This window comes from Anopheles ziemanni, chromosome 2 (assembly GCF_943734765.1).
Source record: "Anopheles ziemanni chromosome 2, idAnoZiCoDA_A2_x.2, whole genome shotgun sequence".
Classification (NCBI taxonomy): Eukaryota; Metazoa; Arthropoda; class Insecta; order Diptera; family Culicidae; genus Anopheles; species Anopheles ziemanni.
The window spans coordinates 62,161,902-62,180,567 of NC_080705.1; the positions used below are offsets into that span (position 1 = coordinate 62,161,902).

The following is an 18,666-nucleotide window of genomic DNA, read 5'->3' on the forward strand; positions in this document are numbered from 1 at the left end:
GTTGACCGATGAATCTAATGTAGGGACAAGCGGTTCGGTTTGCGTCATATAAACGGTTGCGCACTTCTCGTACTGCTAAAGGAAGTTCCTCGCCGCGGAAAGCACTGCCCCACGAACTCATCGCAAACCGGGGACCCGAGAAGTTCCTGGCCAGCGTTCGATTGACGTGCGTTGGCGCCCTAATATGCAGGATATACCTAATGGCCGTTTTAATTACTGCAGCTCGGGTGTGCTTTCGCCTCAATACGCGCATTTGTCTTCGCGCAATGGTTCACCACTAACAGCCGATGCGCACTCTCTCTCCCCCCCGCAAGACATTGCGCCATTCTGACGCCAATACGTAGCGTGCGCAAATCGTACGGATTCGTTTCGCTCGAATCAGGGCGCAACACGGAAAGTTTTCCCCAAAACACCAAGCCTGGAGGAAGAGCGAAATCTGTAACCCGACCGCCTCTGGGATTGCATAAGGCGCAGCATCAGCCATCAATGGCAGCGCTCGTCTTGACCACTTCTGGGGGGTGGTGCGACTCCCACAGAACAAAGCCACTCAAACCGTTTATGCAAACACCTCCGGGGATGGACCCGAGGGATGCTGGTGGATTAAATGATTCCCGGGCGTCATATTTACGTCTCGTCTCGGCAACACGTGGTATCCTAGATTCCGGCGCCCTTCCCTTTTGTTGATCCTGGGGCGCGGCGGTGTTTACGCCTGGGTCTGGGCATATTTTTTCGGCGAAGCGTCCACATCCATCCATCCGAAGGGGGCCAGTTATTTAATGTTTGTCTCTTGACCAATTATTGACCGACTAAACGGCTCGGCGCAAAAGTGCGTTTCAAATTCAGCACTTCAGCCGAACCCGCCGAAGATGGCGATCGAAACGGGGAAAAGGTGAAGTAAAAAACTAAAAGTGAAAGAAAACACGCCCTGGAGAAGTAACAAAAATGTATGCACGAACCAACAACAACAGCAACAACAACGCGTGCACACCATTATCGAATCGGTAAGAAAAATCGGTCTCACCAAAATCGAGCACTGGGATAACGCCGCCGAATGCCGCTCCCCGCACCGGCATGAGGTAATGCCGCCGGCCGGTCGGGCGCGTTACAGCGTTTTCCATCCATACTGTAGTGTTGATTTGGATTCCACAGTTATTCACCGATAAATCCACAGCGCCAGTTAATCCTACGTAAAATAACGTTATTCTGAGAAATATCACTCTCAGCAGGATGGAAAAATAATTGTACTTTCGTTTAGCTAAAACATTATAATTTTAAAGTTTTTACTTTCATGTCATGCAAACGGAAAATGTTAGATTTTTGTGGTCTGTGGTTTCTTCGAGTGGGCTATCATAGAAACAGAAACGTTTTTTGAAACAAGCTTCATAATGTTCAAAAGAACAATAGAAAAACCTGTTCATCTGTTAGTTGCAATATGTTTAATTCCTTATATTGTGTCATAAGTCCAAATCTAATTTTCTTGGAATTCAAATCAACGAAAATATTTTTTTATCAATCATTCTCAATAATAATAGGAGAGAGATAATAATATCTCAATAGGAGTCGTGCGATATAACCTGGAATGTTGTAGAAGTAAACCTTAAGAACAACACAAACGATCATTAAAAACACTAAACCGAACAGTAAAAATACTCTTCCGGCAAAACAAGAAACTGTTTAAGAAATGTAAATCATTTAATCCTATTGCGAAAAATATACATAAGATCAAGAACGCCTGATGGATTCCCATTACAAAGAATTACTTTGAAATATATTCGATCATCGATCAACAACTGTGTTCGACGATCACGCTGAACGCACCCAAAAATATTCCTTTGACAAATCTGAAACTGGTTGGTTGCTATTTGTTCACATTTTGCTGGAAAAATCACCCAGCTGGGCAACACTGTAATGGATTTTTCGAAAACTTGCAGCACCGAATCCATCGACCGGGCCGCGCTAGCGCCGATCTTCACACGTCGACAATGGGCGGCCGGTTTTTCCGCATTTACCCCGCGTTGGATTATGATTTTCGGCCGACCATGCTTTCCCACCCCAGCCTTCCACAGCAAATGTTTCTGGTCCGAACCCCCAGGCCTCCGATGTGCTAGATTTGGTTTAACCTACGGATGCGAGACGCTGTCAAAATCATCAAATTAAAACCCAACACCGTATCACTACGTGAAGGGTGGAGGAACGTGGGGAATCCACTCAGTCCCCTTTTTTATCCCCAGCTAGTTACAGCTCCGGTGGAGTAAAAAGAAATGCCGAAGAAACGTGTAACGAAAACGAAAGTAAGTCAAACTTTGTGCAAAATTACACAACGATTCCGATTCGCGTTAATCTTGAAACGAATAAATGAAAGAAAAAAGATAATGGGTGGTTCAGAAAAAAAAATCGAAGAGGTCTCAAATAACCGACTAATAGACCACTATTATAGAAACGGCCAGCGTAATAGGCACGCGACCGTGGAAACCTACCGCCGCCCCGCGATCACAGGCGATGGATCGTCTTGTGGTGGACGTTAGCCAAAAAGTAGCCAACTGTCAAAATGTGGTTGCCTTTTTTGATCATCTCCGCCCCGTTTAGGATGGCCCGCAGGTTAAAAACTAATCAAACTCGCATCAAGTGAATCGTTTCGCATGCAATGCGAAGGTACTTGGACGAAAGGACGCACTTACAATGTGCATACTTTTAAATTGAGGCCAAACAGCAGTTCGTGGGAATAATCGAGCGGGCTGAAGAAGAAACATAAATTACTTTCCTTGCTGATAGAAAATTAAATTGTCCTACTCGATAGCAGCAAACACCCATTTTTGAATGGTTAGTTGATAGATACCGCGGACAAAGCCTCCGTTGGCACATTGTTTGCAAAGAAAGTACATCATCGAATCAAATGGAAAAGGGAAAAGCTGAAAAGCACAGGAACGGGACCGATCGCGAGCTTTGCGAAAGATGTAAAATCCCTGGGTTTGAGAGAGGAGATGACGGATTTCGCGCAGGAACTAATTGTGAGCTCGAACCGGACGGTTGCCGAACAAAAGAGCATATTCTGCTGTTTTGAAGCCGATGAAAGTTAAAGCATTTATGTGTATGAGGGAGAAGGAGAAAGGGAGAGAGAGAGAGAAGGAGAGTGTGTAGACTTTCTCCCGTGGATGTCATCATGGATGCACTTCGCAGGGCGCCGAATGCACTTGAACCCTTCAAGTGAAGACATTTGTGGTTGTAAAACACAGCAAGTAAAGACAAATACAGTACAGATACCAAAGAAAGGGCACTCGGGCGCATTTCACTTTCTTCCCCACCCGCCATATACCGAATACCGTATTGTTGGTTATCGGATGCATTAATTGTTTGAAAATAATTTATGAAAAGCGATAAAATGCGTTAGCACAGGTGCGACGCTATAACAAACGGTTGTAACGAAACGGAGGTAGTAAAGCAAAGCTGGACAGCTGGGGCTCTGTCGTGAACTGGAGCCGAACCGGATGATCCTACCGAGACGGTTGCACGACAGAACAGGACCGCGTGACGCGTGAAGGAAAGTGAAACAGAGTTTGCGTGGGGTGTGCCGTGGTGCTGGTGGCCCGTGACCGTGGGGGAGGAGGGTGGGGGAGTGGGCGAGTGTTACAAGGCGTCTGAGGCTGGGAAATGGCCTTGCCAAAACTGCCACCGGTGACGCCGCCGACGACAATTTATGCTGCGTTGTTGTTACCTGATTAAAACGCTAAAGATCGCGTCACAAAAGACGCGAAACGAAAGCGAACGAAAGGTGGTTGGTGGGATGGGGTGGGGTATGAGGAAAACAAAACCACTTCAGACCCAAAAAATGGGAAAAAAACACCACAACCACACCAGCATCTCAAGTGACTTCGAACGAACGCGTTACGTCTAGTTACGGAACCGCGTTTCTTATTTTCGCCTTTTCGTGATGCACACCCGGCCGGGCTCGAACCGTCCCCCTGGCGATCTGGCCCCTGGCCCTGGCCTGGTAGGGCGGCCTCACGGTACGCGGCGGTAAATGAGATTGCTTGTCTTGTGTACACCGAGGGCTGTCCGTTGTAGGAGAAGATGAATCCCAAGCAATGGGATGTTTTTGTCGCTACAGCGAAAACAAAAAACCAGCACAACTGACCATAGGCTTTTGTATGAAATATTTGTTACAAGAAGAAGAGGAGGGCTGGAGGCCGGGTTGGGCGGGGGTACGGATTGGTTTTTAGTTTGGCTCGGTTTTCCCACACGCCAACGCGTGATTGGCACCATCGGGTTGTTTGTGTCGCCAAGGACGCGTGCGGCCTTAAAATACCCTCGTTAACTAGCAAAAATAACTAAACATCTTTGGTTTAATGTAGCGTAGAGCTAGGAAAAACTACTATGACATTCAATCTCTTCCATTAATACACATGATTAAATAGCAAACAAAAAAATCCAACTACCTACACCAAAAAAGAATCGCGCATTACTTGTAGGTAAACGAAATTCAACTGTTCGCACGATTAAATTGCTTCATTAAATGTAGTTGGGTATTACTTTTTTTTAGATCTTATCTAGGGATTGTTTCCATGTATGGCCGTGTCAATGTTTCTTTTGTTTATAGGTTTACAGAGGCCAGTGCAAAAAGTACTATTAAACTGATCGCCAAATAATCCACGTTTCTTACAAGATTTTTTTTAAAACGATGATCTCGGGAGCATAAACGAAGTGTAATCGCTAGTGCAATCGAAAATTACGCCCGTGTATCATTGATATTCGGGCCGAACGTAATCTGTACTTTGATAATGTGTCACATCCTTTGTGGTCGGCGTTTTATAAGCAACATTGTGTAAAAGTTATACCATATTTTTTCGAAGGTACGGCTATTATTTAGTAGTTTATTGTTGAAAAATACATACAATTATAGGGTATGAAAGCCAACATTCTTTTTGACAGATAGAACAGCGTAATTGCACGATTACACTAGCGATTACGCTTCGTTTCCCGTACCCTTCAGCCAGAAAAGCAAACCAGTCCGGTTTTTAACGAAGTATCAGATCAAGTCGTTTTCCGGTTTCTCTTGCTTCCTGTAAGACGACGTTCGAGAAAAAAATCTATGGTATTGATTCTCTTCCATTGCTACATATGCTTGATTTAGGAGCAAAACATCAACTACCTGTACCGTAAAAGATTTCCAATCAACTTTTAGATTTTACGTGGTGAAATTGAAGGCTGAACTGACATGAAACCGTTTTTACGAATATTAGTTGGTACACTAAAGAGACACACAGAGTTGGATAATGGTTGGTTTTGGTTTTGGTGTGACAGGAAACCTTTTATTTTCAAGGGTTCTATTTACAGACTGTTCTCTAGTATGTGTATAGTATCAATTGTTTATGAGCCTTTTAGCAGGATCTATTAAACTGTCCAAAACATTGATTCTTCTTTCTTACCGGGATTTTTGAAACGAGTTTTTAATGATGAGGATAAAAAGGAGGTTAAATTGTCAGACAGGAAGGCAGACTGGGACCTCTGGATACAGTATTTCTTCCAACAAAGCCTTATTTTAAGAATTCGTACAGTAAATTTGTTTTCCGGTTTCTCTTGCGTTGTTCAAGGCGACGTCTATAAGATCAGGAAATAAAACATAGCGTGGGCTAGAATTATAGCCTACGAATAACTAGGCATGTTTGGTTCAATTGGAAGTTTATAGCAAAGAAAAAAAAACTTGTTAAACTGGAATTTGGTTCCGGCATTATTTTAAACTCTCTCTTGCAGTCAATTGTTCAAACAGTTAAGTTAACAGTTCAGAAAGAACTATCAAAACTGTCCCACATATGATCTACGTTTCTTACGGAAATGTTTAAAGCTTTCGAAGAACCATAGCTAATGAAGATGAAACGGTTGTTGAAAGATGAAAATTGTAAGACAGCGAGGCAGACTGCGGCCAATGGATGCAGCGTGTTGCATAACCATTTTTTTAGAACTGTGGTAACTAGTCTTTTTTGCTTTTTTTTCATACACGGCGACATGTATAAGGCCAGGAAATAAAATAGTCAACATTAGTCATTAGTTTACAAGAATCATTAACCATTTTCAAAATTGTTCCAGTAGAATAATGCTAGCTTTACAAGTGACAAGTTTACTTTACTTCACACAAGAACGCAATTAGTTCTTGTATTTTGTTTTACCTAACAAAACAAATTTAAAATGGTTCCAAAGAATGTGTCCAATGAAGTAAGACAACCAAATTTTAAAAAATATAAATTTATTAATCACGTCGCCCCTGTGTAATCTGCAACCCCTCTCGCCACCCCCCCCCCCCCCCCCCCCCTCCCTTCCTAGCCCGTGTTCACATCTAACGTTTCATTGCTTTGGAGTTTTTGCCGTTCCACTTACTTCTTACTAAATTTGTTATGTACTATTCTTACACCTGCGACCCTGCTTTCACTTAACAGAAAAGAGGATAATTGATTTAATTTATTGTCACATTCATGTTTTAAATCTGCTTGTAACATATTTTAATCGCAGCTTCCCAGCAAGGAAGTAACGATGATACCACTATCCAGAAAGCTTGTCTTGTATAAATCAACCGATTCTGCGTGTGACCCCTGATGCATAGCAGCAAAGTCGTAATAAAGGAGGATTGGCCGGTAAAAACGTTAACATAACTTCACGAAGAAACCAAATAAGCCAAAGAACGTCTGTAGAAAGCCAGAACTTTTCCCCCGGGTGTACGTGACTTCGAACACGTTCAGTCAAGCGGGTCGGCGGTGATCAACCGTCGGCAAAATTGCCAAACCTATACCTACGATACCGGTTTTGCGGAAGCATTTGGTGGTCGTTAGCAGATAATGGTTTCGCACTGATTCGGTTAGAGATGAGTCCACGGGAAAGGATATAAACACTAATAATACCGGTGGGTACATTTGACGAAATGTCCGTCGTTTTTTGAGTTGCTCCGTACATGACATATCAAGAGGGATTTTTTTAAAGGAAAATTAGTTTCGTCAAATTGACACATACGGTTTAATAAGATAAACTATGTCCGGTTACAATAATGCAGAGATTTTTAACAAAAACATGCAAAATGTGGAAACAAATTGACCATCGTAGCAATCCACCAAAAATAGATCAACATCTTTGTAAATTTGAAGCACCGGTATAACACATGTCAATGACCTGAGTGATCATCGCTGGTTTTCTATAAACCTACGGATTCACTACCCTGGAGTAATCATAGAAAACCGGCCAAGATCTCGTTCTAGATCTAGAAAAAGGCCAGGATGTCGATCGGGCACAGGTGTGTGCTGTTGCCGGGTTCAGTTTGCCAGAATCGAGAACAAATATAACTTCGCAAAAACTAAACCATTACCTAAGGCAGAATGACCGGTGATGAACGAAAAAGCTTAAGGATCTTTTGATGGTGATTTTAGCATATCTAGCATAAATTACCAAAAATAACTTTAACGTGGGTCCAAAAGTCCATATCTCGAAACGAAAGGAAGGCAAAGTGGATCACAAAATTATTACCATAAAAATGTCTTCCCCTTAGAAACAATCGTTTTACGGACTTGTCATATCGGAGTGAGAATTTTACCAACATTTTTTTTTACCTAGAAAACACTACACTACTAATTAAATCAGTTAAGTGTGAGTAAGTAATCGTTTATCTCATCTTAATTCTCTCCATTCGCTTCCGGAACCTGGTAAATGCAGTTTTGGATACAACCCCACGATCAGCGAAGGTGCATCAGGTTACGTCCGGGCTGATTTTGATCGCAGTTCAAAAATTCGATCTCTTTGTTACTGAAGCGCTCATTTTACATCGAATTAGTCAGTAAATCTTAACCGATAGAGATCGTATTGAGGCACCGTAGCAAAACGGCAGTCGAAAAAATACGCTCCACGAGATGATTCTCACTCTTCATTGCATTCATCCGATGAGATCGAGTTTCGGCAAAATAAAAATAACTCGCTGCGTATATTGCTATGATAGATTTTAGGACTCTCAACGTACTGAAAGGCAATAATTCTCTAAATAATTTTATATTCTATCCTTGTATAAGTTGTCTCAGTAGCGTAGGCGAATTAGGTTATATTTTGTTTGAAGGTAATAAAGTTATGGTCAAGAGAAAAAACAGATAAAAATCGTATAGGGAAAATTACTAAGATGGATAATAAGCGATAAACGAAAAGAATCAACAGACTTGGCAATCAATAAGATTCTCGGAATCTGCGAATCCGCTTCAAATACTTGATAAAAAGATCCCGAGGGATCCTACCCCCCAATCCAAAAATGTACAGATTTATCTCCTAAGAGATTTGAACTGAGATCCTGAGATCCTGGATGTATAACCCAATTCAGGTTCCCGGATCCAGAGAATCTAGTACTTCCATCCTAGAACCCTCTACGGATCCAAGTTTCGAACACAAAATGTTAATTATTTTCATCAATATGGGAGAGACAAAATTATAGGGAAGATAATCGAAATACGCAAAGAACGGAATAGAGCATGTGGAATATTTTCCTCTTAATATTACGTAGTATCAACGTTAATTTGTATAAAACTACAAGCACATAGGTGAAGCACATAGTTTTTCATTGTTTTCATTGCGACTCATTGAAGTGCATTTCATCGTAACGACGTGATGTGTGGGACAAATTGAGATGGCATTGAGGCACCGTGGAAAAACGATAATCGGAAAATGACGGTCAACGAGACGATGCTCGATACAACACTGGCGGATGGGAACTAACCACCCGCTACGATCGAGATCAGCCTAAATGCATTCGATACGCACATGAAGCACCTGAAGGTTCAAAGTTACGGTCAAGGATAAACTAGAAGCAACTACCGTGAGAGGAGGGAAGTACTTCGTTCCAGAAAGATGTTTAAGATTGGTAGAAACTTGTTTGTAAAGCTCTACCTCTGAAGGTATTGGAACAAACGTTACGACGTTTGCAAATTTCCAAAAATCAAAACACCTGCGAAAATTTTTAAAAGAACTTTTGACAAATTCATTCCATTTCAAACGGAAAACGCAACGAACGCACTGTTTCATATCGTTTCCCAATCAATGAATTCGCCTCGTGCCGCGATGTCAATGCCTTGCCGATAGGTCGCTATCATCGTAGTTCCCCCCGTGTTCGTGAACTCAACAAACACACAGTCCCCGGGTGGTTATATAGTTTTGTTTGTCCTTCTCGAGCTTTTCTGCGGCCAAATTTCTCCGCCCTGTTCCGGCGGTGCAAGGTGCATGGAAGACAAGTGAAAATAGGTCGACCGAAGGTGAAAAGCGCAATGCGTTTCTCCCATTCCCGTCCGCGAGCACGAGGCCGAACGATGTGTGGGTTGTGGGAGGTGCGGTGACCAAAGGGCAAAACCCTTCCACATCCGTAAAGCAGGATGGCAACGCAACTGATTCGGTCCCGACCCCCGGCGAAAGTGAAATGATGCAGCGATCTACGCCAGATATGTTCACCAGACTATGGTGAGTCGTCCGTTCCGCCGGGATAGCTGCGAGTGCAGAATCCTTCCTTCGCGTCCATCTCGTCGACCGAACCGTCCGCGCCGTGACGAAGAAAAACTGTTGCGCGATACACTTCGCTGTGGCCTTCGACGAAGAAAAAAAAAACACATCATCATCCCAGGCCGCGGTACGCGTGGATCGTACAACACGGCGCTGCTCGCGATCGCCACACAACACCCCATCGCGAAACACTCGCGCGCGCTCGAATCTAGCTTTCCAGGCCATCGGCAAGCCGGGGCGCTCGCAGTTTACAGCTGAAACGTGTCGCGTGTGGACGCGCACTCGCCTGAACAAACCCGCCTGGGAAAACGTGGATCCGCGCCACCATCACCACCCGTTCGACCACCCGATCGAAAGACTTCAATCTTCCGACTGCTGCTGCATATCCTCCCACTTCCCGAAGGGTCGAAGTTTGTGCTTGTGTTTGTGTGTGGGTGTGTGTGTGTGAGGGTGTCCGTGTTTGTGTGTATGCACACGAACGAGTGCATGTGTGGTTCCAGAGGGGTGTTTGCTAGCCGGGAAGGCAGAAATCACGCTCGACACAGCGGCAAGCGACGAACCCCCGTACGCATTTTGCGGAAGCCCTATCGAGCGAGTAGCGAATAATTAAAGCCGTGTTTTTCGGTCGCAACCGAACCCAACGCGCACAGTTCGGCCGCGTTGGGCTAGATTTTGAGTCCCTTCCGCAAAGGTCCCGGTAATTTTGGGGACAGCACACCAAACCAGCGGGTCGGTAAACCGCGATCGACGGACGTGATCGGAAAAGTGGCACGGTGTGTTGAATACGAAACGGAACGCACCACAACCTAAGTGACCATCGATTCGAACCGACGCTTCCTTCCTTCCGTTCCGCTCGGTGATACGCCAACGAGCTAGCGATCGGCGTCTGTGATAGAACTTTAACGGGTTGAACCTAAAATACTCGAGTACGATACCGGCAAGCGTTCGGTAGGCACCACATTTGGGGGTTTGTGGTTTTGCTCGTGACACACGCACCAACCCACACATACACGCCTATTCCACGTTCCTAAACGGTAGCCCGGTTCCTCCGCACATCACGCCACCCCCTGCCAGGATGGATTTTCTTCAGCAGATGAACCTCACCGACTTCACGATCTACGATCTCTTCAAAGTCAAAGGAGTCGGTAAGTCGGCGAACACACATATTTTCCGTGCTGCACCCAGGGTACCCGGGAGAGATTTCGGTGTGCTACAAAGAAAAAAAGGCAAAAAGATAGTAGTGGCTGATGACACAAACATTAAACCAACTGTTTGACTAACTGTTGTTTCCGAAAACCAACCGCAACACCTACCGGGTGGTGGGCTGGCATTTGATGCGGTGCAGGCAAAAACATTCCTACAGCAACAACCGGTAGAAAGGGGGTAGGGCCCAGTGATAAACATACACCAAACACACACACACACACCGTATACCATCGTTCTACACCGGGGTTTTCCGTTTTGCAGTGTGAACTTTTGCAATATCAGCACCTAGCGCGCCCGTTGCTTCGTAAGGAAACGTTTCACTCGCCCGATCGCAGCCAAAGGTGGCAAAAGAATGTTAAAGAAAGGTGACGAGGGGGGAGGGGCTTGGGGACATCTTTATTTTTCCCTACTGGGAGAAATTAACCAAAAAGCATTTGGATTTCGAAGGTGCACACCAACGGAATGACGACAGGAGATACGCGGGGGGGGGCAAAGAAAAGAAGGATGAGCAAAATTTTCCTTGCACGGGACGTTTCCCCAAAAGAGACCCATCAAGCCACATGCATACCAATCACACTGGTTGGCCGAAGAACGCATTTCTGTCCAGACTATGTCCAATATGTAATAGGCAATTTAATTTTGCCTGTCCAAAACATTCGTCAACCGTCTGCCGATTCGTTTGCGCTATTTAGGGGAGGGTGATCAGAGGCCCCCACGATCAGGAAAGGATTGGAAACTGGAAGACGAATAAGAAGCCTGCACCACCTCTCGCGGTCCACTTGCGTATGCTGCGCATGCGCAAAACCGAGCCGGATAACTTTGGGCGATGGGTGAAAATTTATCATACGAGACAGAACGTCACGTTATCGATTCGTTTTTGTTGCTAAGCTCGATTGGTTTCTGCCTTTTGTTTTATCATATGAAAACGAAATGTATGTCGACGAAATGTATTAGCACTTCAAATTGTCCCTTCTCTTCGCTTTCGGATGGATCTTCTTCGCAGTGTGTGTCTGACATTGGAAACAGCTTTCTAATATATTTGGTCTTTCGACAGATGGCGATACTCATGAACGTGATCGAGAATATAAATTATTGTAATTTTGGAAAAGTCTTTTAAAACCATAACATGTTTATACTTCCATTTGATGAATCAGCTATTACGTATGTTATCGTTTGAATTGATAGGATTCGGAAGCTTTTTTTAACACAAGTTTACCGAATGTTATGAAGAATCAATATCTATTCGCTCTGAAAGGGACAAGGATAATTTGAATAAATGATGTAGAAAAATATAGCTTTCATGTAACTAACATATGGCACCCGTGAGTTTACACCCTTATTAACTACATTTGAAAACTATTATGTGTTAGGATTGAATACTTTATTATGCTTGAGCATAGTTCAAATTGCAAGACATTAATTCAAATCAAAAACCTCGTCAAGCTAATGCATATTTCAGACATACTACGTAACTTGGTTCTCAAGTGCTTGACCTTGAATAAGTATAAGTGCTAACACTTTAGCAACACTTAAATTCAACCAGCAAAAACAAACCTTGAATCCGAACTCTTTCTCACAACGGAACAAAAAGTTTACTGAGTTTTAATTCAGTAACTAAAATTTAACAGTTCGGGGAAAGAAGGATTTAACAGTTCGGGCACAAAAAAAAAGGCTAATTAAATTTCCACTTAAGAGGACACCCGTACTCAAATATACGCAACTGCGATGGTAAATGCAAAGGAATTAGCAAAAAGTAATTGATGGGTCACCTAAAACAAACAACACACAAAAACAACGACGAAAAAACATAATATGCCAAAAAACCCACCAACACACCACAAGCTAATTAATTATTAATGGGTGCACTTGAAGTAGCGCAGGTTTAATTATGCACCTCTGAATATGCAACTTACCAAAGGTGTAAGCTTTTCTTTGGTAAAACCGAACCTCGTTGCTTCCTCGCGAATGTTACTTTCATACGCGTTTCTGCCATGTCATGACCTTTGCCTTCGTTAGTTTGGGTTCTTTGGTAGGCTACTAAAGGTCTCTCTCTCTATCTAGCCGAGAGCAACTCGTTTAAGTATAGAGTAAGTACGCCTAGCTAATTGTTTAATTCTCGCACGATTGACGTCAGTTGATGGTAACGTTAAAAAATCAAATTAGTTTCAACTCCTAAAGCGCTCGCAAGGATCATCAGCGATTAAGTAGGATCAAGGATCAAGCAGTCGTTCGGAATGCAGCATATAAATACTAGCGGTCACGCATGATTCACATGGTTTTGAGGGATTTAAAATTCCATTCGTACCGTACCGAGAAACCCGGCACATGCAAGCACGAGCAGAAGGCACTAAATTTACAAACGATACGCTATTTAATGAGACCTACTCGTCTCTCAGGTCCCTTCGGTTTCGCTTTGAATTTTGCTCGATCGTCAATAATTCGATGCTTCCCACCGAAACTTCACCGATTGGCGACAGATTAGCTTGTGCAGCAGCAGCAGAAGCAGTGGCCGATCATATGATCCGTCTTCCTTTTAAGTGACAACGTTTTCACCCTGCCCCCCGTTCGCGAAATCACACTATTCGGTCTCAGCACTTCATCTTTTCTTTGTTTTGCTTCAAATTTATTCTACCATGCCATACTTGCCGTATTGAAACTCCTCGCCGACGCATGCGTTCCGTATGACGCATTCGCAACACCAACCACTCAACAGAGGAACACATCGATGCCTACCCTTTGATGGCATCGCCCGTGCCGAGCTCCATCGTGATTGCCATATACCTCTACTTCGTCTACAAATATGGACCAAGGTAAGTTTGCACGCGGGATCTTCTTCTCGTCACCACGCGGAAAGCGCTCTGCTCTTTTTTTTTTCACTCTCCGTTTATGATGTACAGAAGAAAAAAAAAAATTCATTCTCACGCAGTGTCGTGGCATGGAGCAACCTGATTAGAATTAAAATGATCCCTTGTGCCATGCGCCTGAAATGCCGCCCCGATAACAAAGGGCCTAAAAGTACGGGGCATAAGATTCAAACGGCTACTAAAATCACATAGTATAAATTAACCACTTTTTGATAACGCTCCCCTCGCAGCTACATGGAGAACCGGAAGCCGTACAACCTGCGATGGATCATTGCGGCCTACAACATCTTCCAGGTGGTGGCGTGCGCCTATCTGGTTCTTAATGTAAGTATCGTCAAAGACAAATACAGGGTGCTTGATGAGTTTTTGCGGTACATTTGAACAAATTGTTTCTCATCTTTAAGTCACAATATTAAGATTCATTTGAAAGCACTGGAATGGTTATTATGTAAGGCAGGGGTTGGGATACATTTTCTAAAAAGAGCCAAATGATTAAAAGGAAACCGAAGGTGCGGGCCGGATACTTTACACGATCATTTAATGTTTTCAAAGTAGTACCATTTGAATGAAGTTTTAACTTTCCAAATAATATAGTTACATAAAAAGTGGCAAAAGATAAAATATTTGAAATTTTATTGTTAAACTTTTTCAAACATTTTCATACTTATTTTCGTTGAATTTTGATTTTTGCCACAACACCTCGTTAAACAATTTGAATCTTTGTTTTTTGGAAGAAAACAAACGAGACATCGTGAACAAATCCGATGAAAATTGAGATGGGCTTTTTGTATAAATCACTAACATTTTCTTACGGGCCGCATAAATTCAGTTGGACTTTGCCGACCCCTGGTGTAAGGCATAAGAAAAAAATAACCAGGGATTACTTGACGAAAACGATGCCGCACTGAGAGAACGATGGGTTGACCATCGTCATTACATTTTGCACCTGCTATTAAAACATAAAGGACATATGAATGAGCAGTTTGAACGAGTTTTTAAATGAAGAGTGCAAGGCTTAAAGTCATTCTCCGTCTTTTAACTACGAAAACTAGTCGTTATCCACGTTAGCGATACAGTTACACCCATCAGGGCATCTTTGAACTTCGGTTCTGTCAGGATTTGTCCTAACGAGCGTAGGGAAAAAAGTACGCAAAGAAATTAATTGGAACGCTTGCTCGAGCAAACCACAAATGCTGTCCTTTTGTCCGTACTGTAGTTTTCTTCAACTGCCTGATTTTGCCCTCACACGTACTAGTTTTTTAAATTCCACCCGGTGTCGATGGCCGACCTCAGGGGGTCATCGATCGGCGACGAATCAGTGGATCGCCGAAGTTCTCCGTTAGGCGTTTACATTATCAATCGTGACAGCCCTTCGTTGGGCTATCTTTTCTGAGCCGAATTGACAGATGGCGTTAGGAACGAAAGTGTTTCTAGCAGGTAACAAATCGGTAACGTTGATTGGGTTAAACGAAACGAAACGTTGCTATTTAAACTGCATTAGAAAATTGCAAGACGATTTGCTATAATTTTTTACACTTAAAAACCAAACCGACTTCCAATATTATAATTTGCTAAAGAAGTTCAAAAACACCCTATTGAGTATTATTGATTTGGCACCAAGATGTAACGATCCCTTGATGGATTTACCGGTGCCCTAGTCAGGGTTAAATCAGGTGAGACGGTCCACGAAAGTCGATCCATCTCAAAACCTCGACGGCTTCGGTTAGAATCCAAACTGATACCGGAGCACCCTCTGTACGAGAGGACTGACTGTCCACGTACTTAAAAAGGGAACCCATAACGGGAAGACATAACCAAGAAGTCGTTACGCCAAGCAGAAGAAGAATCAGGGTTAACAACTATTTTTCGAAATTTAAGGGTACACTCTACTTTTCTTGAGTTTCCAAATAAAATCACTGTAAACCGATGTTTCCAATACTTTCGCCATCGACACAAAATAAAATGATGGTAGTGGACCGATTGCTCGCTTAGTTCGATATAAATGCGATAAAGATGATGTCTAGTAATTTTTAAATATATTGTTTTATACCTAACCTTTCCAGTGCGTCAAATGGTTCAGATTTATGGCAAAAAATCGTCGCGCACCTTGTACAACATATAGTATATATGAAAACTATGTTCAAAATATTGTTCGTGTCCATAAACATGGCAACTGTAACTCATCGCACGCCGCTGTTACTCAAGATCTTGAAGTTAAATAATGTTTACAATTGCAACCCGAAAAAAGTTTCCTTTTCTTGCTCCTTCTGTTGCTGTGTTGTGCCTGATGTAATCAGCTATGACTCACACAGGAGAGATTCCTTCGTAACTTTTCCGTGCAATCTATGAACGTTCATTTTATGCAAATACGCACACACACATTGCGTCATAGCGTTGAACACACCTGAATCCGCTTTGCAAAGTACGAAACAAGCGACGACTCATCTGTACTCCGTCTTCCTTTCGTTCGTTTTGAACCAGTACATTAAGGTAGGATTCGAGTTCAACTTCATCGGAAGATGCACCCCGAAGCTGCCGGTGACCGAGTACGAGCACGGACTGGACGCAGTTTACTATGGCTGGCTTGCGATGTGCCTGCGCATGATCGAGTTCATCGAGACGGTGTTCTTCGTCCTGCGCAAGAAGCAGAACCAAGTGTCGACGCTGCACGTCTACCATCACATCAGCACGTTCCTGATCGTCTGGTGGAGCCTGAAGCTGAGTTTGTGTACGTAATGCATAGCCGCATCTAAAGGCCGTATTATATCATTGTTATTTTTCCCGTTTTCTTTGGAATTGCAGCATACCAAGAGATGTCCATCATGGTGCTGAACTCAATCGTGCACATGATCATGTATTCGTACTACTTCCTGTCGTCGTTCAAGCCCTGCCAGCCGTTCACCAACCGCGTCAAGCCGGCCATCACCATCATTCAGTTGGCGCAGCTGGTCACGATGCTGGTGCACGTCCATGCCGCCCTTCAGCCGTCCTGTGCCGCCAACAAGACAATCTACACCCTGCACGCCGTCAACCTTGTCATTCTTATCAGTCTCTTCACCAACTTCTACATCCAAACGTACGTCCGGAAGGCGCGAAAGCTGAAGCAAAACTAATCACTTTCCCGACCTGAGCTGAGAGCGCGCCTACATTTTGCGGGCGATGGATCACCAGTTCCAGCATGGGAGGCGGCTAGAGAAAGCCTTCGGAAAATTTAGTTTTGGACGTGAGATAGATATGTTAGAAAGTAAGAAAAGGGGTCATAAGGGGGCCAAATCACCTTACAGATAGCGTAGGTTCTTAGGGGAGAGCTGAAGTAAGAAAATACAAACCACCAGGGTCCAGGGATCGTTGTTACGTTGCATGCACGATAACAATTCCTTCCCGTCATACCTTCTCTTGCTAAAATATCAACAAACCACTTGAAACCAACCTTTCGACATTCTTGCCGTACCGGCGTTCCACCGGGACACATTAAACGTGAATACGCAATTTGTAAACTCTGTATGTCGAATGAATCAGGTTCGAAAGGGAAAGTGACTTTTTTTTTGTTTGCTAGGTAGCGCTTTTGCTCATATTTATAAGTACTTCATGATCCTACTGTGTGTTTGGTGGTTTTTTTTTCAACAGTCGTTTCTGTTTCGCATGCTCGAATCGAGATTGTGAACAAGAAATGCAAACTAAAATCACCTTAGCTCTCTCCGTATTGGTCGAACGTTTTATTTATGTTTCTTCATTCCCTACTGGCATCGGCCTTATGTAATACGGTTTTCATTGATAAAAAGAATAAAAATATTGAAAACAACACCACTACAGTTACTCACTTACGATCAATTTGGGGCACAATATGAGTGAATAACCCCCAACCCAAAGTATGGGCCGATCAGTCAAGACACGAAGCATCTGATGATAATCAGTTTATTTTTACCACTCCGAGACACTATCGTTATCAAAAGTGCTAAAAATCGCGATCAAATTCAGAGAATTCTTATCTATTTCTGCCGAGCGCCGAAAGCGTCAGGGAGCTGATAAGCGAATTCGGGCATGCGTAAACATAATCTTGACGTATCTGGAGATTTTATCGAAGAACCGAGTTGAACAGGGAAACTTTGCTCAACGGATCCATCCGAAATAAATGGAGTGCAAAAAGATGATCGATGCGGTTATAAGCTTTCTAAAATAGATGTAAATGAAAGTGGTTAAGTATGGAATGGCGAAACATAGAATAAATCTTAATCACGTTTAGATAAGAAAGCAGTTTGCTCAAAGACCTTTTGCAAAAAAAAAAGTTACTCTTGTTATCACATCGCTACTGTACCGCTACTACTGATAGGCCTGTGCGTGCACTTAACGCCATGTATGCCATATGGTACAAGGAAACAGTTATTAATAACATTCATAAATTGTGCCAAGACTTCTTGATTAAAACGGGTACCGTTTAGTTAGAAGCTCGTGGAATCATACGCAACAAAAATTTATCATGGAAGGATGGAGAATTTTGTTGATGTAATGTACGGCCATGTGACCATGTTCGGGCTCAAAGAATGTTCTCGACAGATGCTTTGAATAGCACCACATCACGATAGTGAATTATTGTTTTTGTGCGCTTTATCGCGTGCGCTATACTATACCGCGTCTTTTTGTGATCTACATACTGAGTCCCAAAATGCTAGGAGAACCATACCAGTTATGTATGCGTGGAGTTATGACATCATTGAGAAAAATCAGATCCAGACGCCGTCGGTTCATTCTACGATCTTGGACTCTTCTTTCAGAGCTGCCCCATGTGTTGATAAGATAATTTTGTGTTACTTAGTGCAAGCCACATCTGCCTGATCGCTGCGCTTCATCTTCACATAAATGAGCATAGAGAAAGAATCAACCAGCGAGTTTCTGTTCATCTACAAGTTGAAAACAAACATAAATTGCCTTTCGTAGAGTATGGTTAGCATCTTTACAAGAAAACAATCTTGCAGCAAAAATGACAACAAACAGCTTTCACGGTAGAAACGGTGCGAAAATGGGGCCAACAGTGCGGTTTCTCCGACTTCACATCACCCTCCTCGCCTTCAATGCAACGGTGAAGTAGTTCATG

At 43.1% G+C, this 18,666-nt stretch overlaps 2 protein-coding genes across 2 annotated transcripts in view; one reads left to right on the top strand and one right to left on the bottom strand.

Annotated features, from left to right (window-relative positions):
* LOC131294490 (oxysterol-binding protein-related protein 9) overlaps nucleotides 1–18,666 on the bottom strand; it is a 49,807-nt gene that overhangs the window by 30,838 nt on the left and 303 nt on the right. The window lies entirely within an intron of this gene.
* LOC131294512 (elongation of very long chain fatty acids protein 1-like) lies at nucleotides 10,580–16,687 on the top strand. Its single transcript, XM_058322562.1, has 5 exons — nucleotides 10,580–10,649; nucleotides 13,424–13,520; nucleotides 13,805–13,898; nucleotides 16,056–16,302; nucleotides 16,377–16,687. The coding sequence occupies exons 1-5, from the start codon at nucleotides 10,580–10,582 to the stop codon at nucleotides 16,685–16,687; spliced, it is 819 nt and encodes a 272-aa protein (XP_058178545.1).